Source organism: Protobothrops mucrosquamatus, unplaced genomic scaffold (genome assembly GCF_001527695.2).
Source record: "Protobothrops mucrosquamatus isolate PMUCROS unplaced genomic scaffold, P.Mucros_1.0 scaffold4374, whole genome shotgun sequence".
Taxonomy (NCBI): Eukaryota; Metazoa; Chordata; class Lepidosauria; order Squamata; family Viperidae; genus Protobothrops; species Protobothrops mucrosquamatus.
In genome coordinates, this window is record NW_015390288.1 from 1 (window position 1) to 26,961 (window position 26,961).

At 47.4% G+C, this 26,961-nt stretch overlaps 1 protein-coding gene across 1 annotated transcript in view; it reads left to right on the forward strand.

Moving 5' to 3' along the window:
* Window positions 1-6: 6 nt before the first annotated feature.
* The window catches only part of SPTAN1 (spectrin alpha, non-erythrocytic 1), a gene marked incomplete at its 5' end in the record, with an annotated part of 40,277 nt that continues 13,322 nt past the window's right edge, over window positions 7-26,961 (forward strand). The window contains 28 exons of the mRNA XM_015828281.1: window positions 7-204; window positions 1,037-1,129; window positions 1,935-2,069; window positions 2,303-2,451; window positions 2,972-3,031; window positions 4,114-4,312; window positions 4,842-4,946; window positions 5,977-6,000; window positions 6,348-6,383; window positions 6,527-6,574; window positions 6,833-6,924; window positions 7,661-7,805; window positions 8,379-8,560; window positions 8,663-8,762; window positions 9,935-10,132; window positions 10,929-11,075; window positions 12,243-12,346; window positions 12,922-13,084; window positions 14,355-14,369; window positions 16,547-16,678; window positions 22,151-22,288; window positions 22,411-22,515; window positions 23,083-23,291; window positions 23,381-23,501; window positions 24,255-24,376; window positions 24,581-24,713; window positions 25,171-25,269; window positions 25,945-26,104. Coding sequence (XP_015683767.1) covers window positions 7-204; window positions 1,037-1,129; window positions 1,935-2,069; window positions 2,303-2,451; window positions 2,972-3,031; window positions 4,114-4,312; window positions 4,842-4,946; window positions 5,977-6,000; window positions 6,348-6,383; window positions 6,527-6,574; window positions 6,833-6,924; window positions 7,661-7,805; window positions 8,379-8,560; window positions 8,663-8,762; window positions 9,935-10,132; window positions 10,929-11,075; window positions 12,243-12,346; window positions 12,922-13,084; window positions 14,355-14,369; window positions 16,547-16,678; window positions 22,151-22,288; window positions 22,411-22,515; window positions 23,083-23,291; window positions 23,381-23,501; window positions 24,255-24,376; window positions 24,581-24,713; window positions 25,171-25,269; window positions 25,945-26,104 — 3,412 coding nt within the window. The remainder of the gene's footprint in view (window positions 205-1,036; window positions 1,130-1,934; window positions 2,070-2,302; window positions 2,452-2,971; window positions 3,032-4,113; window positions 4,313-4,841; window positions 4,947-5,976; window positions 6,001-6,347; window positions 6,384-6,526; window positions 6,575-6,832; window positions 6,925-7,660; window positions 7,806-8,378; window positions 8,561-8,662; window positions 8,763-9,934; window positions 10,133-10,928; window positions 11,076-12,242; window positions 12,347-12,921; window positions 13,085-14,354; window positions 14,370-16,546; window positions 16,679-22,150; window positions 22,289-22,410; window positions 22,516-23,082; window positions 23,292-23,380; window positions 23,502-24,254; window positions 24,377-24,580; window positions 24,714-25,170; window positions 25,270-25,944; window positions 26,105-26,961) is intronic.

Genomic DNA, 26,961 nt, shown 5'->3' on the forward strand with positions numbered 1-26,961 from the left:
GAAGATGTGAAAGCCAAACTGAACGACCTCAACCAGAAGTGGGAATCCTTGAAAGGGAAGGCCTCCCAGCGCCGGCAGGATTTGGAAGACTCCCTGCAGGCCCAGCAGTACTTTGCCGACGCCAACGAGGCTGAATCTTGGATGAGGGAGAAGGAGCCCATTGTGGGGAGCACGGACTACGGAAAGGACGAGGACTCTGCCGAGGTGCGTTCTTGCGCCTGGCTAGGCTTTGTTCCTAGATCCCAGCCGTGCCGTACGTGGTGTGACGATCTCGCTTGAGAACCGTTGTCTGAAACGGTGTAGGGCAGTGATGGCGAACCTTTTAGAGACTGAGTGCCAAAACCGCAACCCAAAACCCACTTATTTATCGCAAAGTGCCAGGGGCGCATCAGCATTGTGGTGCCCTCGGGAGGGGTGGTGGTGGCAGGAAGGTGCCTCTGAGGGCCACGTCTGGCACGCAGAAACCAGGCGTGCAAAAATGGGCCGCTGTGCTGCAAGATGCAAACACGGCCGCCGCGGCACCACAGGGCGCAGATACAAGGCACTGCACCACGCAAGAACGGGGCAGGGCGAGTGAGTATCACACAGGCACTAGTCCTGCCCCATTTGCAGTGCATGCGTGCTTGCTTGCACGCATGTAAAATGCTTCCCCCTCCCTTTTCTTCCAGTCCACCAATCGACAGTGTTGGTGACCTCTGCTCTACCCACCTCTACTCGAGCTTGCTAGTCGGCTGCTTGGCCTCCTTTATGCTGGGCGGGGCTCCTGCTCTGGGCGGTGGCGGCAGCCGGATGGACCTGCTGTTGGCAGCGGCAGCGCGCGTGCCAACAGAGAGGGCTCTGAGTGCCGCCTCTGGCACGCGTGCCATAGGTTCGCCACCACTGGTGTAGGGTTTCCTGCCTGAGCAGGGGGCTGGACTAGAAGACCTCCACGGTCCCTTCCAACTCTGTTGTTCTATTCTGTTCTGGAAGCAAGCTCTGACTTGGTCCGTGTGCCACCCGAGAGAGGGCTAAAGATGAGTTTTTCTCCTCCTTCCAGGCTCTTCTCAAGAAGCACGAAGCGTTGATGTCTGATCTCTCCGCCTACGGCAGCAGCATTCAAGCCCTGAAGGAGCAGGCCCAGGCTTGTCGGGTAAGGGGGAAAGAGTTTGATCCAATCTGGGTTAGTCCCCGGGAACCAGAGCTTTTTGTCTTCCGAGCTTTTGGCAAAGCGCTGGAGCCCATCTTCGGGGAATTTCTCTCCAGTGGAGCGTGTGCCTTGCACTTTTGTGTTGGTGGTACTTATATGGTACCTGTTGTGTATGGTTTTTTAGATGTTGATGGGGGTGTTGATGGCTGGTTATGAAGCCCCTGGCTGTTGTTTGGCCTCCTAAGTACTTGATAAGCTGGTGGTAAATCAGACTGAGGAGGGGCCATTTCCCAGATGTTGATGGCCCTCCCAGGCCCCCGAACTGAACCATCCAGTAGCTCTAGCTGCCAGGAGAAATAAGACACCTGTCAAGACCGATTGGTCTTTTCACTTAGATTTTCTCTTTTGCTCATATCTTGACAATGGGGCGCAAAGGTGGGAGGGATGACAACGGAGAGCCAAGGCCAGGTTGACACAGCTGCTCGAGGGAGAAGTGGACCGTTTCCATAACCAGAAGAAATATTCCTATTGGACACTGTGAACACCCGGTGGGTAGGGGTGGAGGGAGTCTATCGTTTAACTAAGCAAGCCTTCGAGCGGGAAACTTAAGAGCTGGTTTTGCTTTCTTCCGTGCCAATGTAAACTTTCAGTAAAGTATTATACTCTTGGTAAAAATCATGCCCCAGGAGTTTCTTTCCCTGGAAGTGCCAACTGGACAGTTGACCATGCCCATCTCAGGGTGCTGTGAAGTCCAAGCATCCATCCTTAGTCCAAGAATCTAATCCAAGGACCCGTTCCTCTTTTACAGCAACAAGTAGCCCCCACGGACGACGAAACGGGCAAAGAGCTGGTCTTAGCCCTGTACGACTACCAGGAGAAGAGCCCTCGCGAAGTCACCATGAAGAAGGGGGACATTCTGACTCTCCTGAACAGCACCAACAAGGTAAAAAAAAAAACAAAAAACCCAGATCCCGTGAAATTCTGAAAGAGCCATCAAACTTCTCAAGACCTTCCAGCTACGTTCTTTATTCCCTTTCTACCTTTTGCGACGGGTGACGGCAGCGACGGCGACCTCCTTGGCATAAAGCCCAGAACAAAACCGATTCCTTTTTCATTTTTATTTATTAATTTCCTTTTGATTTGTCTCTCTCTCTCCCCCCCCCCCTTATTTTGCAGGATTGGTGGAAAGTGGAAGTGAACGACCGTCAGGGTTTCGTGCCGGCTGCGTACGTGAAGAAGCTGGACCCCGCGCAGTCCGCCTCTCGCGAGAACCTCTTGGAGGAACAGGGCAGCATCGCCTTGCGCCAAGAACAGATCGATCACCAGTAAGACTGACTTTAAACCAGATTAGGAATCAACCCTAGGCACTCGAGACGGATTTAACCTGCTCCCTAGTTTCACCTTTGCCAGCTCTTGCTTTTTTTCCCTCCCCCCACAATCAATTGCATCGAAAATCACTCCCATTCCTCTTTTATTTTTAATCTTTTCCTTCCTAACCTGAGATCCCACTGCTTCTTGTCCTTCAGCATATATATATATTTTAAAACCATGCCCTCTTTTCTGTTGATTGAACGGGAACCGAACTGTACAATCGGGCCTCTGTAATCGTCCCCCGGTGTTCTTCCTGCTGCCACGATGTCTGTGTGTCCCCCTTCACCCCCACCCCGTCCTTCCCACTTCGACTCCTCTTCTGTCCTCTGCCTGCCCCCCTCCAAGTGCTCCTGGGGGCAGAGCCTTTTGTGTTTGTGTCGGACTGCACCCTTCCCTTCCTTCGTTTTTGTTAATCAGACTAATTTTGCGCATGCTTTTTTTCTGCTGTGCTCCCCCCCTCTCTTGTCTGTGCAGGACTTTCCTTACTAAGGAGATCGGCAGTGTATCTCTGCGTATGAAACAGGTGGAAGAACTGTGAGTAGGCCTAGCCTTCATTAAAACCACGCTGTCTCCCAACACTCTGCTGTTTTGTGTCTTTTCTGCCTGTCGGGGGTTAGCCCTCTCTTCGGAGTGTTCAACTCAGTGGGCTCTCTCGAATCCAAGGGCTCTTCAGGAAGTGTTTGAGGAAAAAAAAAAAAGAGCATTTTCCCATTTGTCATAGACTTTTGAGAGGCTCAAGAGCCACTTTGGTGTACAACAGGAAAAAAAACAAAAAACAACCTCGTCGATGCTGATTCGTTTAGATCTGGGCTAATTTCTCCCAGCCTGGTGCTCTCCAGGTGTGCTTCAAGGAGCACAGGTAGTCCTTGACTTACGAGCACACTCGAGCCCAAAATTTTCTAGCGAAACATTTGTTAAGTGAGTCCGCCCCATCTTATGACCTTGCTTGCTACAATTGTTAAGGGAATCACTGCAGTTAAGTTACCGACAACGGTTGTTAAAGTCAGTCTGGCTTCCCCATCGACTTGTCAGAAGGTTGCAAGGGGGGGGGTCACGTGACCCTGGGACATTGCAACGGTCGTAAATATGAGTCCGTTGCCAAGTGTCTGGATTTTGAATCACGTGACCGTGCAGTTGTAAGTATGAAAAATGGTCATGTCGCCTTTCCCCGTGCCGTTGTAATTTCAAACAACGGTTGTAAATCAAGGATTACCTGCACAGTTTTCCTAGCTTCCCCCTGCGTGGTGCTCTCCAGAGTACAATTCTCCAAATTCCTTTCCACCCTTGTAACCTGTCACATCTGGAGCCCATCTGGTTAGGTTGGCGGAGCCCCGAGGAGGCGGCTGTACACGGAAGGAGTCTGGAGTTTCAAGGCTGTACCAACCATCCTTTTCTCTCTCTGTCGAAGCCTGCTTCTGCTTGTGGTGGTGGTGGTTGTTGTCGGGTCTGCTGTGATTGTTTGTAGAGGCTTCTGAGGTAGCGGTTCTCTGCTCGCGGAGCCCTTTGTGCCCCCGTCTGCGAGGCCCCAAGCCTCTGGAGATGGTTTGCGATGCTGCCACCCGCTCTGTTGCCCTCTGACCGGACCCTCTGTCGGCTTCCTCCCCACTGCCCTGCAGGTACCACTCCCTCCTGGAACTGGGAGAGAAACGTAAAGACATGCTGGAGAAAAGCTGTAAGAAGTTCATGCTGTTCCGGGAGGCCAACGAGCTGCAACAGTGGATCCACGAAAAGGAGGCCACCTTGGCCAACGAGGAGATGGGGGCTGACCTGGAGCAGGTGGAGGTGCTGCAGAAGAAGTTTGATGACTTCCAGAAGGTGGGTGATGAATGGCAAAGGGGAGAAAGACACAAAACATATTCCGTCCCGCCATCTCGGAGGCGGAAACAAGATTGTCAAGATGGAGACCTTCTAGGAGAAGGGTGTCCAACCTTGGCGACTTCAAGACTTCTGAACGTCAACTCCCACAATTCCCCAGCCAGCCACGCCGGGAGTTGAATTCCACAGATCTAGAAGGTCCTAGAAGGTCCATCTCAAAGAACCAGGCTGTTGAGATTTCGGGGCATGTGTCCTCTTGGGAGCAGCCAACTAATTTAAGAGAAGCTTCCTTTAAAAACTGTAGCAGTGACTCCTAGACAAGTTAACAGCGCCCAGGAGCATTTTAATCCGGTTCTCAGTATACACATTAAACCCAAGCTGTAATTAAGAAATTACATTATTCATTGGCTCTCTCATCCTGGAGAGCCTCAACTCTTCTGTGAGATGGGCCCATCTCCTCTTGTTTTGAGGCTGGCGTATCTCTCACTTGCTGAATTCTCACCCATTGAGCATTTTATCCTCCACGCAGGATCTGAAAGCAAACGAGTCCCGTCTGAAGGACATCAACAGGGTGGCAAATGACTTGGAGTCAGAAGGTCTCATAGCTGAAGAGGTCCAAGCAGTGCAACAGCAGGTATGCTCGGATTCCTTGGCCGTCTCCTGTCCAGTATTCGCTGATGGTTTTAGGCAGGATTCTCCAACCAGGTGCCTCTCAGATGGAACGAACTCAACTCTCGCCATTCTTTTCACTTAAGCCATCCTGCCTGATATTATTGTCCAACACCCAGTTGAAGAAATATGGTTTAGATCAGAGTTCCCCAACCGTTCCAGCTTTGCAGACTGGGGGGGGGGAAGGAGATGGTTCCCCACGAGCAGCTGACAAGCGGGCGCAGCTCCATTTGCACAAGCGGGCGCATGCTTTCCCTCTGCCCGCGCAAGTGGGATGCGCACGCATTTGCCCGCCACCTCCGTGATCCGGTTGTGAACAGTTCACGACACAATAATGGGCCAGGGGTTGGGGACCCCTTATTTAGATGCTCTTGAAAATGCATCCAGTTGGTTTTATGCAGGGTTTTTTTTTCCTGATGGACTTTTCTGGATCTACGTAATCTCATAGAAAAACCACCTTGCGCTATTTCTGGTGTACTTTCCTCCAGAGATCTCATCCAACCTGCTAACTAGCAGGTCTTCATTTTAGATTCTTAAGGTACAATCTCTGGGTCTTCCTATCTGGAAAAAAAAATACAGAAATCCATGACTTCTTCATGTTTCAGTGGAATCCTCCATAAAAACACAGGTAGCACTAAATTGTCACGTTAATCTTGGACCCCACATAGAAGCTTTAGACTGGAAAGTGGATTCCCTTAATTTTTTTACCACCTCTGACTTGCAGGCATGTTAAATTTGCTCTGTCTTTTCCGCTGCGTCAGTGCAGCTATTGGAAGCACTGGGGTGACCTGTTTGCTTTTAGGAATTTCAAAGAAATTGAATTACAGCTGATTTTTTTTCCTCCCCGTTTGCTCTTTTTACTGTTTTTGGAAAAAATGTTTCTTTTTTAAAAAAAAAATCTCATTTTTTGAAATGGATGGTGAACTTCTGATTTTCTACAGAATGTAGATTCTTCCATTCAGAAATAATTGTTTATGTCTTTTCTTTTTTTTTAGGAAGTCTATGGAATGATGCCACGGGTAAGCATCTCCTGAAACATGCTTTTGAAATGGGGGGGAAATTGGGGTCTGGAAAAACAAAAAAGGGGAGAAAAAGAGAGATTGATCTGAAGAATCCTTCCCCTTAGCCTCATCTTATCTGCACACTGTCATTACATGTTCAAAATACAAAAAGGTGAATCAGCACAACCTCGCTTGCATTTATTTGGAAATCCATAGGAACCAGCCTTTGTTATGTCCCCAGCAAAAGAGGGGAAAAAGGAGTTTTTTTTCCCCCTTGCATAATTAAGTCTAAATATTCAAAGAGGCATCTTCTATTGGGTGAGCTCTGAAATTCTTTTTTTTCCCCTGATAATTCATTCAAACAGGATGAAGCTGATTCCAAGACTGCATCTCCTTGGAAGGTAAATTTCCTTTGAGAATAACTCTTAACTGGGGTGGGGCCTAGAAAGGGAACAGGGAACATGTCTCTATGTACTGTTTTTGTGCCGTTAATGTGACTTGTGTTTTAATCATTCTTGTTTTTCAATTCCTCTCCTGTCTCCAGTCTGCACGGATGATGATACACACAGTAGCCACATTCAACTCCATCAAGGTAAAGATCAGCTCCATCCCTGAATCTGAAGGGACACCGTTAAAAAAAAACCTTCGACCTTTCACATTCCATCCGCTTTAAAAACTTAAAAACAGCGTGCCTGGCTGAGGAATTCTGGGAGTTGAAGTCCACAAGTCATAAAAGGGCCAAGTTTGAAGACCCTTGGATTAAGGCATCATTCTTTTAAAGACCTTGCAAAGGGCATTGCGGCATGTTTTGGGTTGATACACCCCTTTCTTTATTTCTCGTGTTCTCCAGGAGCTGAACGAGCGCTGGCGATCTCTACAACAGCTGGCAGAAGAGAGGAGCCAGCTGTTGGGAAGTGCCCATGAGGTCCAGCGGTTCCACAGGTGAGGAGAGCTGCTGCTGCTGCTCTTATCCTGCATCCTCTCGTAACTGGATCTGCTGCCAAGCCGGAATTGAAAGGCCATGATTGGTCCAGTTGAGTTTGGATGAAAGGATTTTGCCTTTGATGTTCGTGCATATAGGTTGGCTGTCCAGTCACTTGCCAAAGAGCTGGATAATATCAGAGCTCTTCTTTTTTTCAAATTTATATTATTGGATTAAAAAATAAAGTACCAAAATATAAAAACAATTAGTAGGACCCACTGGGGAGGGAAAAGGGAAAGAGAAGTGAGAGGGAGGAGGGGAAAAGTTCCAATTTTTTTTTCTAAGTCTTTTTCCATTAGCCCAGAAGAAAAAAATCTGGTTTCCTCTTTATCTTGACTTCAAGAATTTTCTGTATTAAGATAAGAATCCTACTCCGATATTTTCTTTGCTTCATCGCATGTCCACCGTAAGTGATAAAACAATAACATTTCCAACATTTCATTTGAAATACCTTTATACATTCTCGATAACTTAACTGGAGTTAAATAGCAGCGGTACATCATCTTATAGATTTTTTCTTTTCAATTATCACTCACTGTGAATTTTTAAGCTTTTCGTCCACATATTCTCCCGTTGTTCCAATATCACATTCTGTCCAAAGTTCCTTGCCCACTGAATGTGTTTTACATCTCCACTTTCCAAATTCAGTTTCAATAACATTTTATAAACCTTACTGATATTCTTGTGGCCTTCCAGAGATGCCGACGAGACCAAGGAGTGGATCGAAGAAAAGAACCAGGCCCTCAACACCGACAACTACGGGCATGACTTGGCAAGCGTGCAGGCCCTTCAGCGCAAGCATGAGGGCTTTGAGAGAGATTTGGCAGCTCTGGGAGACAAGGTAGAGAGGGAGAGTAACAAAATCTCTCTTTTGGGGGGGGGCAAAATTATTCCATCCTTCCTGATCTTCTCCTTGTCATGGTTCCGACAGATGAAACTCTTCAAAGAACTTGGAGGCATTGTTTACCTTAAGGAATCTTTATTCGAGTATCATAGCAAAGCCAAAATCTGAATTCCCCTCCCCTGAGCACATAGTATCAAAGCACAATTCCCTCCTCTAATGAACAGTCGTAAATCACGTTCTCCAATTAGTTTGAAATGCAGACTTTCCCTCCTGTTCTCCAGACCCGCCATTTCTTATCATCTCTTATTTCAAAAAACCTTGGTTCTCACACTGTTAACAATATTGTTATGTCTAGCTAACTCCCATGCACATTCCTCCTTTCTCCCCCCCCCCCCCCCCCCCCCCCCCCCCCCCCCCCCCCCCCCCCCGCATCATCTAATTCCAACTCTTAATTCTAAGAGTAAAACATAAGAAGGAAAATGGCTGCCTCTCCATACGTGGTCAAAGCAAGAACATCCGATGTGAGCAGCGTTGACATTCCTCCCGTCTCTCTCTCTCTCTCTGCTTCAGGTCAACTCTTTGGGAGAAACTGCGGAGCGGTTGATCCAGTCCCACCCCGAATCCTCGGAAGATCTCCAGGAAAAATGCACAGAACTGAACCAGGCTTGGAACAGCCTGGGGAAACGGGCCAACCAGCGCAAGGAGAAACTGGGCGAATCCCACGACCTGCAGCGTTTCCTGAGTGACTTCAGGTGGGTTTAGGTTTGGGGGGCAAAAGCTCAGGACCGCTATCCCTACCTCCCCTCAGAGACCTGCCGATGTAACCGGGTTGCTCTCTCTCCCTCTTTCCCCAGGGACCTCATGTCTTGGATCAATGGCATCCGAGGCCTCGTGTCCTCCGATGAGCTGGCCAAGGACGTGACAGGAGCAGAAGCTTTGTTGGAGAGACACCAAGTACGTGAAGGTTCCCTGCAGGGCAGAGACCTCAGACCTGCTTTTAAACCTGTGCTAGGATAGCTGAGGTCCATTTTCTGCAGCTTCTTGCATGACCCTCAGATTAGTCTCCCGTTTCTTTACTTTTTATTCCGTTCCTTCACCAAGGAATTCATGGGAGCAACCAGATCCGTCCCTAGTCCTAGGAGAGTGGCCAGAAATTGCCCAATTCTGGTGGGGACACGTCCCTTCCAACTCTTCTGTTCTGTTCTGTTCTGTTCTATTTTCTATTCTGTTCTGTTCTATTCTATTTTCTGTTCTGTTCTATTTTATTCTGTTGTGTTCTGTTATGTTCTGATCTGTTCGATTCCTATTCTGTTCTATTCCCTATTCTAGTCTATTCTCCATTCTTTATTCCTATTCTATTCCCTATTCTAGTCTAGTCTATTCCCTATTCTATTCTAGTCTATTCCCTATTCTAGTCTATTCCCTATTCTATTCTCTATTCTATTCTATTCTATTCTATTCTATTCTATTCTATTCTATTCTATTCTATTCTATTCTATTCTATTCTATTCTATTCCCTATTCTAGTCTAGTTATTCCCTATTCTATTCTCTATTCTATTCTATTCTATTCTATTCTATTCTATTCTATTCTATTCTATTCTATTCTATTCTACTCTACTCTACTCTACTCTACTCTACTCTATTCTATTCCCTATTCTAGTCTAGTCTATTCCCTATTCTAGTCTAGTCTATTCCCTATTCTATTCTCTAGTCTAGTCTATTCTAGTCTATTCCCTATTCTATTCTAGTCTATTCCCTATTCTAGTCTATTCCCTATTCTATTCTCTATTTTATTCTACTCTACTCTATTCTATTCTATTCTCCATTCTTTATTCCTATTCTATTCTACTCTACTCTACTCTATTCTGCTCTGTTCTATTCTATTCTATTTTATTCTGGATATTCTTAGAGGTCTTTGGGCATTAGCATCAAAAATATGTCTCACTTAATGGTTTCTATGGCTGCAGATGGGTCTCTTTGGAGGAGCTAGAAAGCCAGGAATTTGCCCCCCAAGTTCTCGGCACCTCTCCCCTAGGTCCAAGCACCTGCCTGCCCACCGCTGACCTGCCAGTGAAGATCTTCCGTCGCTTCCCCACCCAAGCCCTTGCATCTCACTCTCTTTCAGGAACACCGCACCGAAATTGACGCCAGAGCTGGCACCTTCCAGGCATTCGAGCAGTTCGGGCAGCAGCTCCTGGCCCGCGGCCACTACGCCAGCCCTGAGATCAAGGAGAAGCTGGATATCCTCGACCAGGAACGGGCGGACCTGGAAAACGCCTGGGTCCAACGCCGAATGATGTTGGACCAGTGTCTGGAATTACAGGTACGCCCATTGGGCGAAAAATCCAACCCTCCCCCCCCCAGTTAAAAATGACAATAAAGGTTATCTTAATCTTAATTTTTTGGGGGGGGGAGTTTATTCTTTGAAAACATTTCACTTCCCATCCATGAAACTTCTTCAGTTCTCAAGCTTCTCGAATGAGAAGCAAAACCTTTCCCAAAAATAAATATTTGAAAAGCACCTTTGGGGAGAGCCGTGACCTGGAAGGTTGAGAATCTCCATAGACCTTTAGCTCCCACCCTTGTTAATAATAATAATAATAATAATAATAAAGTTGGAAGGGACTTTGGAGGTCATCTAGTCCAACCCCCTGCTCAGGCAGGAAACCCTATATACCATTTCAGACAAATGGCTGTCCAGTCTCTTCTTAAAGACTTCCAGTGTTGGAGCATTCACCGCTTCTGGAGGCAGGTTGTTCCACTGGTTAATTGTTCTAACTGTCAGGAAGTTTCTCCTTAGTTCTAGGTTGCTTCTCTCCTTGGTTAGTTTCCATCCTTTGCTTCTTGTCCTGCCTTCAGGTGCTTTGGAGAAGAGCTTGACTCCCTCTTCTTTGGGGCAGCCCCTGAGATACTGGAAAGCTGCTATCCTGTCCCCCCTCGTCCTTCTCTTCATTAAACTAGACAGACCCAATTCCAGCAGCCTTTCCTTATATGCTTTAGCCTCCAGTCCCCTAATCATCTTTGTTGCTCTTCTCTGTAATTGACACACCACCTTGGGGCTGAAATGGGCACCTGTCACTCAGGTTTCACCGACGTGCTTCTTTCCCCCTTCTCCTTAGCTCTTCCACAGGGACTGCGAGCAGGCAGAGAACTGGATGGCTGCACGGGAGGCCTTTTTGAACACGGAAGATAAGGGGGATTCTCTGGATAGCGTGGAGGCCCTGATCAAGAAGCACGAAGACTTCGACAAGGCCATCAACGTCCAGGTGGGGCTGCTTTGGAAGCCGTAACAAACGCAGAAATAATTACAAGTGGTTTGTCAGGGTTCTCAATGGGTTTTTTTATTAGTTTATCAAAATATAAAAGACAGAAACACAAAGAAAAATGAAGATGATGGGAAAATAAAAGGGAAGAAGAAAAAGTGTAGCCTAAGGGGAAAAGAAAACAGAAAAGGCATTGGCTTCCCACTCCTTTTGGTTTAGTAGGGTAAGGCGGTAACATAAAACCTCAACTTTTTACTTTTACATAATAATAGAATAGAATAGAATAGAATAGAATAGAATAGAATAGAATAGAATAGAATAGAATAGAATATATAATGTAGAGAATAGAATAGAATAGAATAGAATAGAATAGAATAGAATAGAATAGAATAGAATAGAATAGAATAGAATAGGACGGGATCTTGGAGATCTTCTAGTCCAGCCCCCTGCTCAAGCAGCAGAACCTATACCGCCTCAGACAGGTGAATGTCCTCTAGTCTCTTCTTAAAAATCTCCAGTGATGGAGCGCCTACGATTTTTGGTGGCAAGCTGTTCCACTGGTTAATTGTCCTCACTGTAAGGAAGTTTCTCCTTAATTCCAGGTTGCTATTCCTGGGACAACAAGTTTATCTAATGATAATCGACAAAACCCAAAACCTTGATTTTTTTTCCCCACCTCACGCACCAAAAGCAGTTTCCAAGTAGAAACAAAATTAATTGCATTCTTTTCTTTAATCAAAGCAGCCCATTTAGCCATCTCTGTTAACTAATTAACAAGCAGTTTGTTACTGTTTGAACTGTAAGGTGGCTGTCAGTTTTTGTCCCAGGCAGTGGGAGAACAATAGGGATTCCTTTTCACCATCCAAGCTTTTGCTCCGGCTTTGCTACGGTACTACCCATATTTCCCTGAAAATAAGACCGGGTCTTATATTAATTTTTGTTCCAAAAGACGCATTAGGGCTTCTTTTCCAGTTGGGTCTTATTTTCAGGGAAATACGGTACTAAATGCGTCCATCTGGCTGACAACCTTGACTGGGGCTTATTTTTGGAGGTGGGGCTCATATTACGAGCATCCTGAAAAATCAGGCTAAGGTTTCTTGTCCAGTTAGGTCTTATTTTCGGGGAAATAAGGTGTGACCTTCCCACGTGTCAATTTTAATTTTGATTTAGGAGGAAAAGATTGCTGCTCTCCAGTCCTTTGCCGACCAGCTGATTGCCGCCGATCATTATGCTAAAGGGGTCATTGCCACCAGACGCCACGAGGTGCTGGACAGGTGAGTGGCTCCTGTGAAGGGTCCTGGGTCGTTCACCCGGGTTTGCAAATTCTCCCTGGTGTGTGGGTGTGTATGTATTTAGTAAGTGTTTTCGGGTGAAACCGGTCTAATAGAACACCTGGTCTACTACTATGATTACATATATTACACATATATTACATATATGTAAATTTATATATATATATATATACATTTTTATAATCACAAATGCTTAATATTTTATCAGCAACATCTTGTCTGGGTTCCAACATTTAACTTACTAATACATGTTAAGTTCCTTTCTCTCTGCCTCGTTTTTCTAGCCATTGATAAAAGGTATCCCATGTTCTAAAGCAGGGGTCTTCAAACTTGGCCCTTTTATGACTTGTGGACTTCTGCTGGCTGAGGAATTCTGGGAGTTGAAGTCCACAAGTCATAAAAGGGCCAAGTTTGAAGATCCCTGTTCTAAAGTATACTGAATCTCCTTTCTCTTTCATTTTCCATGTCAATCTATCCATTTCTGCACAATCTAAAAAAATTTTTTTTAATCAATTCTTCCTCTGTTGGTAAAGCTTCATTTTTGCTTCGCTTTGTAGGTGGCGTCGGCTGAAAGCTCAGATGATCGAAAAGCGGTCCAAACTGGGAGAATCCCAGACCCTGCAGCAGTTCAGCCGAGACGTGGATGAAATTGAGGCCTGGATCAGCGAGAAGCTCCAGACAGCGAGCGACGAGTCCTACAAAGATCCTACCAATATCCAGGTGAGCCTGATGGGGCCCACAAACAGGCAGACGGGTGGCTGGTGGCCGGCCAGGGAAGGAAATGTGCAATTATTACGCAATTGCATTTTCTTTCCCATTGTAAATTAAGAGTACTGGCTGCTGATCAAGTAAAATGGAGATAATAATCATAAGCAAATTGTTAGATCAAAGAATGTAGCTTCTGTGTTCACGTCACTTCTAAATTATTCGATACGTTTTTAAAACCAGGAACTTGCTACAGACATTCCTTGACTTACAACGGTTCATTTAGTGACCGTTCAGATTTACAACAACACTGAAAAAGAGTGACTTAGGACTATTTTTCACACGCCCGTTGCAGCGTCCCCATGGTCACGTGATCAAAATTTGGCCGCTCAGCCACCGACTCAACATTTATGACGGTGGCAGTGTCCCCAGGGGTCATGTGTGAATCTCAAAAGGGGGAAGCCAGACTCAACGACCATGTGACTAACCCCTGCAGTGATTTACTGTGGCGAGAAAGGTCGTAAAATGGGGCAAAACTCACTTAGCAAACGTCCCGCTTAGCAGCAGAAAGGTTGGGCTCATTTGTGCCCGTAAGGCGAGGACTACCTGTATGAACAGGTAATCTTTTAAGGCCGGTCGTGAGTCATTATTTTTAACACCGTTGCGACTTTGAACGGTTGCTAAACGAATGAGTTGAGAAGAATTAATCTGAAAAATTAAGAATAGCAAAACTTTCCTTACATTGTTAAGTCCTAAAATATTTGGACTCGGGAAATACTAGATGGGATCCTATTAGATGTTACCTGATGATTTATCCTTATCAGTCCTGGATTCTGGATTTCCCATCAACTTGAGGTGTCCCTCCATACTTGCCCTTCTCTTCCAGGAATCCGCCTTCAGGATAGGTCCCCAAAGCTGATAATTTTCCCTGTGTTTTCTGGAGGAGGAGGATTGTGGGACCCTTTTTTTTCCAAACCAACTTTTCACAGACCCTGAAACCTAAAATGCCTGGTCTGGTTTCCCCTAGGACCAAGGTTAACAGTCCTGGCTTTAGATAATCTGGTTTTCAAGGCCTTTTGCTCTCTCCTACCAAGTCATACCTTCCCCTTTGCCAGTCCTTGCTAGCTCTACTCTCAGAAGTTAAATCTGCTTTTTTTTTTCTTCTTTTTAAAGTCATCTCAGCAACTCAAAATTTAAAGTAGCTCTTCCTGGCTCAGCAGAGGTTGGCACTGATGTGTTCTTCTCTCTCTCCCATCTTTTATTTTGTTTTTTTTTTTAAATATAGCTTTCCAAACTCTTGGTAAGTTCAAAGAGGCTGGCTTGATTTGGCTTCTTCATTTGTGTTGAAGTCTACGTTTCATCCACTCACCTGCTCGTTCGTTCGATCGTTCTTCCGTTGTTGTTGTTGTTGTTGTTTTAACCACTCACTTGGTGATTGCTTTTTCTTTTTTTTTGTTACCGTTGTCGTTCCCCCTCCTTGACATGGACTGTCTTGTCTTTTTGGTTCTTGTTAAGTGCCTCTCTCCCCATTAACCTGTGCACTTTGCAGCATGACCTGCTTGAATTTGCCTGCACCCCCATAAATCTATATATGTATATGTATATGTATGTATGTATATATATGTGTATATATATATATATGAGGAAGGAAGTTGAATCTTCTCTTGTTGGTCTTTCAAAGTCTTCTGGATGGGCTGTCTTCAGCCTGCCTCCCCCCCCCCCCAAAGTGTTAGGTTGAACACCCTGTTACGCTCCCCAACTGGCATGGCCATCAGCCTTCCGGAGGGCAGAATCCTGGGGAGGCTGGACCAACCCATTGCTGTTGTGTCCCTGGATGGGATCTCCCTTCCCTTTGACCAGAACTGGTGCATTATGGTTGAGAGGAAGCAACCAAGAGCCACACTTAGGAAGGGGAGAGGGGTCAACAGGGAATGGGTCCCTTCCTTGACGATCAACAGGGTGGTCTAAAAGTCACATTCATCCTGGTCTTGTTCAGCGTGAGGGAAGCCGACGTCTTGCCAGATGTCTGCACTCAACTCTTCCCTTTGACCTAATAGCTGGGTTCACACAATACTCTAAACCAGCCCGTCCCAAACCTTTGCGGCTTGGTGGCCTGGCTGGGGGCGGGGAAAGGGGAACGAGTGATGGGCTGTCACACGCGCTGCTCCACCCACGCAAGAAGAGAAGCCTTCGGGACGCGGTTTTACGCCCCTCCAGGCTCCTCCGGGCCAAAAGGGACGGAAGGTCTGAGATTGCTCCTCCGAAGCTTCTTGTCCCTTGGCCAAAGCGTGGAGAAAAGAAGCCTTTGGGGGCACAGTCACGTGCTACCTTCCACGCTCACCGAGTCTGCCCAAAAGCAGGTTGGGGGTCCTGCGCACGCAGCCTGGGTGAGTCAGCCAAGCTGAGCAAGGGCGCGCTCAGTCCACTTGGCCTCTGCTCTCTTCCAGTCTGCTTTCGGAGCCTTGGGAGTAGCTGGCTTGGTAGCCTGGCTTGTGGGAGGGAGAAGAGGGCAACTGGGCCACACAAGTGGCAGGCCGGCACGCACATGTGCGCACTTACTCAAGAGAGAAGCCTTTGGGGGGCGCTGCTTGGGCTAGTGGAGCTGCGCAGGCACACCAGCCCGCTTGTCACACGGCCTGGTTCTGAATAGGCCACGGTCTGGGGGTCAGAGACCCCCGCTCTAAACCTCAAGCGAACAAGACAGCGCAGCTCCGTCCCCCTAAGAGACCAAATTAGGAATAAAAAGCAGCGGCCCCTTTTTTCGTCTGAACCGCACACCTCCCAGCTCTCTGGACTGCGGTGTGTGAGCCCAGCTCGTGACTTGTGTGTGTTGTTGTTTTTTTCTCTCTTTTTCCTTCCTTCCTTCCTTCTCCTTCCCCGTTTTGTTGTTTTGTGTGGCTGGGGGCTGTAAAGATTAGGGGGGGACCTTGTTACCACGTGCTGGCCAGAAACATTGGGGGTGGGGGGGGTTCTTTCGATCCTCGGCAAGTGCTGTACTCAGAGTGACTTGCCCTTGCTTAAGTAGCAGGTGAGGTGAGTGGGGACCCTGTGGGCCAGCAGCTTTCAGCAGTTTTGATTCTTTGCACTACAAAGCGACCCATTTTGGCATGTGCAACCTCAGTTTGGATGGCCAACCCCCCCCCTAATTTTATTCATGCATGAAACGGAAGCGGTTTTGGCACCCCGGAACCCTTCTGACCGGTGGCACTACAATTCCCCTCATCCTTAGGATGTCATGAGCTCCAGAGTCCATGTGCCGTGGCCCCAAGAGGTCCAGCAACCCCTTGCGAGTGAATTTCCCCCTGTCCCTGAGCAGGCAGAAACCCTGTGACGCTTCCTCCTTCAGGGAGATGGAGTGGATTTAATTTAATTGCTCTAAATAACCTTCTGCTCATCCTATTGGTCCTCCCCGTCTCTCAAAGCCCTTCAGGAGCCATCCTCCAGTTGTTTTAACGGCTGCTCTTCTGCCACCTCCAGAGTAAGCATCAGAAGCACCAGGCCTTCGAAGCAGAGCTCCACGCCAACGCGGACCGAATCCGCGGCGTCATTGATGTCGGAAATTCCCTCATTGACCGGGGTGCTTGCGCTGGCAGCGAAGAGGCCGTGAAGGTAGGTGTTTTACTACCTCTGTGTTTGCCCACCGGGAGTACAATTGCACTACTACTACTACTACTACTACTACTACTACTACTACTACTACTACTACTACTTCTTCTTCTTCTTCTTCTTCTTCTTCTTCTTCTTCTTCTTCTTCTTCTTCTTCTTCTTCTTCTTCTTCTTCTTCTTCTTCTTCTTCTTCTTCTTCTTCTTCTTCTTCTTCTTCTTCTTCTTCTTCTTCTTCTTCTTCTTCTATTCTATTCTAGAGTATTCTTTTCCAAGAGTAAAAGAACTATTGGAAAAAAGTTCACTCAAGTTTTATGACGTGGATAAAAATGCCAAGCTCATTGCCTGGAGCAGGATTCCAGGGAGCGTGAAGGNCAAAAGACGCATTAGGGCTTCTTTTCCAGTTGGGTCTTATTTTCAGGGAAATACGGTACTAAATGCGTCCATCTGGCTGACAACCTTGACTGGGGCTTATTTTTGGAGGTGGGGCTCATATTACGAGCATCCTGAAAAATCAGGCTAAGGTTTCTTGTCCAGTTAGGTCTTATTTTCGGGGAAATAAGGTGTGACCTTCTTCCCACGTGTCAATTTTAATTTTGATTTAGGAGGAAAAGATTGCTGCTCTCCAGTCCTTTGCCGACCAGCTGATTGCCGCCGATCATTACGCTAAAGGGGTCATTGCCACCAGACGCCACGAGGTGCTGGACAGGTGAGTGGCTCCTGTGAAGGGTCCTGGGTTGTTCACCCAGGTTTGCAAATTCTCCCTGGTGTGTGGGTGTGTATGTATTTAGTAAGTGTTTTCGGGTGAAACCGGTCTAATAGAACACCTGGTCTACTACTATGATTACATATATTACACATATATTACATATATGTAAATTTATATACATATATACATTTTTATAATCACAAATGCTTAATATTTTATCAGCAACATCTTGTCTGGGTTCCAACATTTAACTTACTAATACATGTTAAGTTCCTTTCTCTCTGCCTCGTTTTTCTAGCCATTGATAAAAGGTATCCCATGTTCTAAAGCAGGGGTCTTCAAACTTGGCCCTTTTATGACTTGTGGACTTCTGCTGGCTGAGGAATTCTGGGAGTTGAAGTCCACAAGTCATAAAAGGGCCAAGTTTGAAGATCCCTGTTCTATTCTTGGGAGTTGAAGCCCACAAGTCATAAAAGGGCCAAGTTTGAAGACCCCTGTTCTAAAGTATACTGAATCTCCTTTCTCTTTCATTTTCCATGTCAATCTATCCATTTCTGCACAATCTAAAAAAAATTTTTTTAATCAATTCTTCCTCTGTTGGTAAAGCTTCATTTTTGCACCGTACTTCGCTTTGTAGGTGGCGTCGGCTAAAAGCTCAGATGATCGAAAAGCGGTCCAAGCTGGGAGAATCCCAGACCCTTCAGCAGTTCAGCCGAGACGTGGACGAAATTGAGGCCTGGATCAGCGAGAAGCTCCAGACAGCGAGCGACGAGTCCTACAAAGATCCTACCAATATCCAGGTGAGCCTGATGGGGCCCACAAACAGGCAGACGGGTGGCTGGTGGCCGGCCAGGGAAGGAAATGTGCAATTATTACGCAATGGCATTTTCTTTCCCATTGTAAATTAAGAGTACTGGCTGCTGATCGAGTAAAACAGAGATAGCAATCATAATCAAATTGTTTTGTCAAATAATGTAGCTTCTGTGTTCACGTCACTTCTAAATTATTCGATACGTTTTTAAAACCAGGAACTTGCTACAGACATTCCTTGACTTACAACGGTTCATTTAGTGACCGTTCAGATTTACAACAACACTGAAAAAGAGTGACTTAGGACTATTTTTCACACGCCCGTTGCAGCGTCCCCATGGTCACGTGATCAAAATTCGGCCGCTCAGCCACCGACTCAACATTTATGACGGTGGCAGTGTCCCCAGGGGTCATGTGTGAATCTCAAAAGGGGGAAGCCAGACTCAACGACCATGTGACTAACCCCTGCAGTGATTTACTGTGGCGAGAAAGGTCGTAAAATGGGGCAAAACTCACTTAGCAAACGTCCTGCTTAGCAGCATAAAAATTGGGCTCACTCGTGGACGTAAGGCGAGGGCTACCTGTATGAACAGGTAATCTTTTAAGACTGGTCGTGAGTCATTTTTTGCAACTTTGAACGGTTGCTAAACGAATGAGTTGAGAATTAATCTGAAAAATTAAGACTAGCAAAACTTTCCTTACATTGTTAAGTCCTAAAATATTTGGACTCAGGAAATACTAGATGGGATCCTATTAGATGTTACCTGATGATTTATCCTTATCAGCCCTGGATTCTGGATCTCCCATCAACTTGAGGTGTCCCTCCATACTTGCCCTTCTCTTCCAGGAATCCGCTTTCAGGATAGGTCCCCAAAGCTGATAATTTCCCCTGTGTTTTATGGAGGAGGAGGATTGTGTGACCCTTTTCTTTCCAAACCAACTTTTCACAGACCCTGAAACCTAAAATGCCTGGTCTGGTTTCCCCTAGGACCCAAGGTTAACAGTCCTGGCTTTAGATAATCTGGTTTTCAAGGCCTTTTGCTCTCTCCTACCAAGTCATACCTTCCCCTTTGCCAGTCCTTGCTAGTTCTACTCTCAGAAATTAAATCTGCTTTTTTTCCCCTTCTTTTTAAAGTCATCTCAGCAACTCAAAATTTAAAGTAGCTCTTCCTGGCTCAGCAGAGGTTGGCACTGATGTGTTCTTCTCTCTCTCCCATCTTTTTTTTTTTTTTTAAATATAGCTTTCCAAACTCTTGGTAAGTTCAAAGAGGCTGGCTTGATTTGGCTTCTTCATTTGTGTTGAAGTCTACGTTTCATCCACTCACCTGCTCGTTCGTTCGATCGTTCTTCCGTCGTTGTTGTTGTTGTTGTTGTTTTAACCACTCACTCGGTGATTGCTTTTTCTTTTTCTTTTTTTTTTTTTTGTTACCGTTGTCGTTTCCCCTCCTTGACATGGACTGTCTTGTCTTTTTGGTTCTTGTTAAGTGCCTCTCTCCCCATTAACCTGTGCACTTTGCAGCATGACCTGCTTGAATTTGCCTGCACCCCCATAAATCTATATATATATATATGTATATGTATATGTATGTATGTATATATATGTGTATATATATATATATATGAGGAAGGAAGTTGAATCTTCTCTTGTTGGTCTTTCAAAGTCTTCTGGCTGGGCTGTCTTCAGCCTGCCTCCCCCCCCCCCAAAGTGTTAGGTTGAACACCCTGTTACGCTCCCCAACTGGCATGGCCATCAGCCTTCCAGAGGGCAGAATCCTGGGGAGGCTGGACCAACCCATTGCTGTTGTGTCCCTGGATGGGATCTCCCTTCCCTTTGACCAGAACTGGTGCATTATGGTTGAGAGGAAGCAACCAAGAGCCACACTTAGGAAGGGGAGAGGGGTCAACAGGGAATGGGTCCCTTCCTTGACGATCAACAGGGTGGTCTAAAAGTCACATTCATCCTGGTCTTGTTCAGCGTGAGGGAAGCCGACGTCTTGCCAGGTGTCTGCACTCAACTCTTCCCTTTGACCTAATAGCTGGGTTCACACAGTACTCTAAACCAGCCTGTCCCAAACCTTTGCGGCTTGGTGGCCTGGCTGGGGGCGGGGAGAGGGGAACAAGTGATGGGCTGTCACACGCGCTGCTCCACCCACGCAAGAAGAGAAGCCTTCGGGACGCGGTTTTACGTCCCTCCAGGCTCCTCCGGGCCAAAAGGGACGGAAGGTCTGAGATTCCTCCTCCGAAGTTTTTTGTCCTTTGGCCAAAGCGTAGAGAAAAGAAGCCTTTGGGGGCACAGTCACGTGCTACCTTCCACGCTCACCGAGTCTGCCCAAAAGCAGGTTGGGGGTCCTGCGCACGCAGCCTGGGTGAGTCAGCCAAGCTGAGCAAGGGCGCGCTCAGTCCACTTGGCCTTTGCTCTCTTCCAGTCTGCTTTCGGACCCTTGGGAGTAGCTGGCTTGGTAGCCTGGCTTGTGGGAGGGAGAAGAGGGCAACTGGGCCACACAAGTGGCAGGCCGGCACGCACATGTGCGCACTTACTCAAGAGAGAAGCCTTTGGGGGGCGCTGCTTGGGCGAGTGGAGCTGCGCAGGCACACCGGCACGCTTGTCACACAGCCTGGTTCTGAATAGGCCACGGTCCGGGGGTCGGGGACCCCCGCTCTAAACCTCAAGCGAACAAGACAGCGCAGCTCCGTCCCCCTAAGAGACCAAATTAGGAATAAAAAGCAGCAGCCCATTTTTTCGTCTGAACCTCACACCTCCCAGCTCTCTGGACTGCGATGTGTGAGCCCAGCTCGTGACTTGTGTGTGTTGTTGTTTTTTTCTCTCCTTCCTTCCTTCCCCTTTCCCCTTTTGTTGTTTTGTGTGGCTGGGGGCTGTAAAGATTAGGGGGGGAGGGAACCTCGTTACCATGCGCTGGCCAGAAACATTGGGGGGGTGGGGAGGGTTCTTTCGATCCTCGGCAAGTGCTGTACTCAGAGTGACTTGCCCTTGCTTAAGTAGCAGATGAGGTGAGGGGGGACCCTGTGGGCCAGCAGCTTTCAGCAGTTTTGATTCTTTGCACTACAAAGCGACCCATTTTGGCATGTGCAACCTCAGTTTTGATGGCCACCCCCCCCCCCCCCGTTTTTATTCATGCATGAAACGGAAGCGGTTTTGGCACCCCGGAACCCTTCTGACCGGTGGCACTACAATTCCCCTCATCCTTGGGATGTCATGAGCTCCAGAGTCCATGTGCCGCGGCCCCAAGAGGTCCAGCAACCCCTTGCGAGTGAATTTCCCCCTGTCCCTGAGCAGGCAGAAACCCTGTGACGCTTCCTCCTTCAGGGAGATGGAGTGGATTTAATTTAATTGCTCTAAATAACCTTCTGCTCATCCTCTTGGTCCTCCCCGTCTCTCAAAGCCCTTCAGGAGCCATCCTCCAGTTGTTTTAACGGCTGCTCTTCTGCCACCTCCAGAGTAAGCATCAGAAGCACCAGGCCTTCGAAGCAGAGCTCCACGCCAACGCGGACCGAATCCGCGGCGTCATTGATGTCGGAAATTCCCTCATTGACCGGGGTGCTTGCGCTGGCAGCGAAGAGGCCGTGAAGGTAGGTGTTTTACTACCTCTGTGTTTGCCCACCGGGAGTACAATTGCACTACTACTACTACTACTACTACTACTACTACTACTACTTCTTCTTCTTCTTCTTCTTCTTCTTCTTCTTCTTCTTCTTCTTCTTCTTCTTCTTCTTCTTCTTCTTCTTCTTCTTCTTCTTCTTCTGTTCTATTCTAGAGTATTCTTTTACAAGAGTAAAAGAACTATTGGAAAAAAGTTCACTCAAGTTTTATGACGTGGATAAAGCTGCCACGCTCATTGCCTGGAGCAGGATTCCAGGGAGCGTGAAGGGAGAGATTCCCCTCTCCAGCCTTCCTTGTCCCACCCTGAGTCTGGATTCCCTTTTCTTTCTCCCCTTGGCAGACTCGTTTGGCGGCCTTGGCTGACCAGTGGGAGTTCCTGGTGCAGAAATCGGCAGAGAAGAGCCAGAAGCTGAAGGAAGCCAACAAGCAGCAGAATTTCAACACCGGAATCAAGGATTTTGATTTCTGGCTTTCCGAGGTAGCTCCCTTCCCTTCTGGGGGGTCTCTGGGGAGTCAAAGCCTTGGGCACCTTTGAATATTTGACACCCATGTCCTGGAGAAACGTGGGGACCCACCTTCATCTTGTTGGGCTTCTTGCAGGTGGAAGCTCTCCTTGCATCCGAAGATTACGGGAAAGACCTGGCCTCGGTGAACAATCTCCTGAAGAAGCACCAGTTGCTGGAAGCCGACATCTCTGCCCATGAGGTGGGAATCCCCAGAGGATTTAATACGTTCTCGATCTTAGAATGACGCCCGTTTGATTAACCATCGATTTACCACAGCCTAAGGGGGAATCTGTTCCAGGGCAGACATCTGATTTTCCATGAAAGTTGCAGCTGGGCTGGGCAGAATTAAATGTCTACTTCTAGAAAAGAAAGACTACGGGTGATATGATAGCAGTTTCCCAATATTTGAGGGGTTGCCCCAAAGAAGAGGGAGTCAAGCTATTCTCCTAAGCCCCTGAAGGCAGGACAAGAAACAATGGATGGAAACTGATCAAGGAGAGAAGCAACCTGGGATTAAGGAGAGATTTCTTGAGAGTGAGAACAACTAATCAGTGGAACGGGTTGCCTTCAATAGTTGTGGGTGCTCCATCGCTGGAGGTTTCCAAGAAAAAAAATGGGCTTTTGTCTGGAACGGTCTAGGATCTACCACTTGGTTGGACTAGAAGACCTCCAAGGTCCCTTCCAACTCTGGTTAATTCTGTCCTTCCTTCCTGGAGAGCTCCCCCTCATGTCTTGGGTGGTGGTCCTCTTTTTTGTCCGTGTTTAGGATCGCCTGAAGGACCTCAACGGCCAAGCCGATAGCCTGATGACCAGCAGTGCTTTCGACACCTCCCAAGTCAAGGACAAACGCGACACCATCAACGGGCGTTTTCAGCGGATCAAGAACATGGCGGCCGGACGGCGGGCGAAGCTGAACGAGTCCCACCGTTTGCACCAGTTCTTCCGAGATATGGACGATGAGGAGTCCTGGATCAAGTACGGACTTGGCCACGTAGAGAATTCGAATCCCCGCAGGGGACCTCCCGTTGACTTCTTTCTTTCCCCCCCTCCCTTTTCCTACTCAGAGAGAAGAAGTTGCTGGTTAGCTCGGAAGACTACGGACGGGACCTCACTGGGGTGCAGAACCTGAGGAAGAAACACAAACGCCTGGAAGCCGAGCTAGCGGCCCACGAACCTGCCATCCAGGTACAGAAGTGGTGGTGATGGGAGGCTTTGAAAGCTGGGCAAGGAGAGCGAATTCCATCTGGGAATGAAAATGTTATCTAAAGTCACTGTGTGGTGAGTTGGGCAGCTGTGTAAATTTGAGGGAAGGAAGGAAGACAAGGGAAGGAAGGGAAGGAAAAAAGGAAGACAAGAGAGGAAGAAAGGAAAGAAGGAAAGGAAAGAAGGAAGACAAGAGAGGAAGGAAGGAAAACAAGGGAAGGAAGGAAGGAAGGAAGACAGGAAGGCAGATGAGGGAGGGAGGGAAGGAAGGAAGACGAGAGGAAGGAAAGAAGGAGGCCTAGAGCCTAGCCTTGGCTTGATAATCTCTTCCACTTCGTAAAACTGGAAATTTTAGACATCCTTTGGGTGGGGGAACGGGAATTTTATCTTGGAGGACAAAAATGAAGTAATTGGACCAAAGTTTGTGCTGGGTGAAAACATCCCATTGAGACCTTGTCTTTTGCAAGTGCTGCCCAGACACTTGAACCTCATTCTTAACGAATCCTGGTTGATCCTCTTTCGTTTGGCTTTTAAAGCCCTTAACGATCTTCAGCCTGGCAGCCAAGTCGCCCACGAAGGTGCTGCTTCTTTAAAAAGCATTTCACCGTCTTCAAATGGAGAAAATTTAAACCTGGAAGCGAGCATTCGGCGCAGGGCGGGGTGGTGGTGGTGGTGGTGGTGGTGGATCGACTCTGCTTAGCCCTGCCCCAACGTGCGATTGTGTTTCTCGGACAGGGCGTGTTGGACACCGGCAAGAAGCTGTCCGACGACAACACAATCGGGAAAGATGAAATCCAGCAGCGATTGGCTCAGTTTTTGGAGCACTGGCAAGAGCTGAACCGGCTGGCCGCTGCACGGTAAGGGCCCCCCGATGCGGGGTGACCCACCTTGAACCGCTCCCCAAATCGCCCCAGGGCAGAATTTGAAAGGCAAGAAGCAGCAAAGGAAGGACCGGCGAGCCTCGCCATCTTCAAAAAACACCCGTGAGCCAAAAAGGCCCCTTTGGACAGACGGGCTTGAAGAAGTATCTTATTAATTTCCCCTGCCTTCTTCTCTTCCAGTGGTCAGCGGCTTGAGGAGTCTCTCGAATATCAACAGTTTGTGGCCAACGTGGAGGAAGAAGAGTCCTGGATTAACGAGAAGATGACTCTGGTGGCCAGTGAGGACTACGGAGACACCCTCGCAGCCATACAGGTGAGCAAGGAAGGCCAGATTTGTCGGGGCAGCCCCAGGTGAGTGTCCTGCAGCGGTGGGATTGTGGATTTGTAGGGTCTCCTGCCTTGGAGTTGGACTAGATGATCTACAAGGTCCCTTCCAAGTCTGTTGTGATTGTTTATTCTGTTCTATTCCATATTCCATTCTGTATTCTACTCCTACTCTACTCTACTCTACTCCACTCCACTCCACTCCACTCCACTCCACTCCACTCCACATTCTATTCTATTCTATTCTATTCTATTCCATTCCATTCCATTCCATTTTCTATATTCTACTCTACTCTACTCTACTCTACTCTACTCTACTCTACTCTACTCTATTCTATTCTATTCTATTCTATTCTATTCTATTCTATTCTATTCTATTCTATTCTATTATTCTATTCTGGTTCAGTCTTGGTCACTTCTTTCTTCCTTCGTTCCTCTCTTTGCAGGGCCTGCTGAAGAAACACGAAGCGTTCGAGACGGATTTCACCGTGCACAAGGACCGGGTGAACGACGTCTGTGCCAATGGCGAGGACCTGATCCAGAAGGTGAGAGGGACTCAACAGGACCTTGGTGGACTCACCATCCCTGCTTCTTGCGGGCCAAGATAAGGGCAAAGGCTGTGTGGAAGTCGCTCCTGCCAAGATCAGAGGTGACACTTGTGGCTGGGAGCTTCCCGCTTAAAAGATGTTACCTCGTTGGGGAATGAAACGTCTCCAAGAAAAAGAACCAAGCTCAGAGAACGCCAAGCACCCCACAGTCCTCCTCCTTCTCCCTTCTCCTTCTCCACTCCTCTTCCTCTTTCACTCCACAAACCCCACTCCCTTCTAGCACTGATGATGTCACCTAGTTGGGTAATGAAACATCTCCAAGAAAATAACCAAGTTCAGAGAGCACCAAGGACACACTCTCCTCCTTCTCTTCCTCTTCCTCCTCCTCCTCCTCTCCACAAACCCCTCTCCCTTTTAGCACTGATGATGTCACCTAGTTGGGTAATGAAACGTCTCCAAGCTCAGAGTGCACCCAAAAAATCAATGCATTGCACTTCCTGTCCCCCTGCCAAGTCATGTAGGCTTTTTCCTCGCCCATCCCTTTCTACACCCTGCCAAATCTAGCTTTTTTTTTTTATTGGGTACCACTTTTTTTCTGGGTAACGGATTTCCACAAAGGTCCAGAAAGCTAGGTAACGGCTTTGGGCCACGTTTCTCCTCCTTTCCCTCTAGAACAACCACCACGAGGAGAACATCACCGCCAAGATGAAGAGCCTGAAGGGCAAAGTGTCCGATCTGGAGAGGGCGGCCTCTCAGAGGAAGGCCAAGTTGGATGAGAACTCCGCTTTCCTCCAGTTCAACTGGAAAGCAGACGTGGTGGAATCATGGATAGGTGAGAGAGAGAGGGAGGGAGGGAGGGCCACGTTCCAAAACAGACAGAGAGAGAGAGAGACCTGGGCGAGGGGTGGCAACGCTTAGAATCCCCAATGGGGGGAGGGAGGGAGGGAGGGAGGGATGGATGGATGGATAGATAGACAGACAGACAGACAGACAGACAGACAGACAGACAGACAGACAGACAGATAGATGGACAGAGATAGATAGATAGATGGATGGATGGATGGATGGATGGATGGATGGATGGATGGATGGATGGATGGATGGATGGATGGATGGATGGATGGATGGATGAGGGGTAGGTAAATAGAGATGGAGGTAGATAGAGTGTAGATAGAGATAGATAAATAGATGAGAAAATGATGTAGATAGAGATAGATAGATAGATAGATAGATAGATAGATAGATAGATAGATAGATAGATAGATAGATAGATAGATAGATAGATAGATAGATAGATAGATAGATGAGAGAGGGAGGTAAATAGAGATGGAGGGAGGGAGGTAGAGTGATGTAGCTAGAGATAGATAAATAGAAAGTGATGTAGAGATAGATAGACAGACAGACAGACAGACAAAGATAGATAGAAAGGAAAGAGAAAAAGAAAGAAGGAAAGAAAAAGAAAGAAAGAAAGAAAGAAAGAAAGAGAAAGGTGGGATATGAAAACAAACCTATTGACAGCTGGCACAAAAAAGCAGGAGACTGAGTTCTAGCCCCATCTTAACCATGAAAGCCAGCTGGATTTCTTTGGGCCAGTCACCAGGAGATGGTGAGTTCTAGTCCCACCTCCGCCATGAAAGCTGGGTGGTGGGGAAAACAGGCGGAAGAAGGTATATTGGAGACATTCGCCAC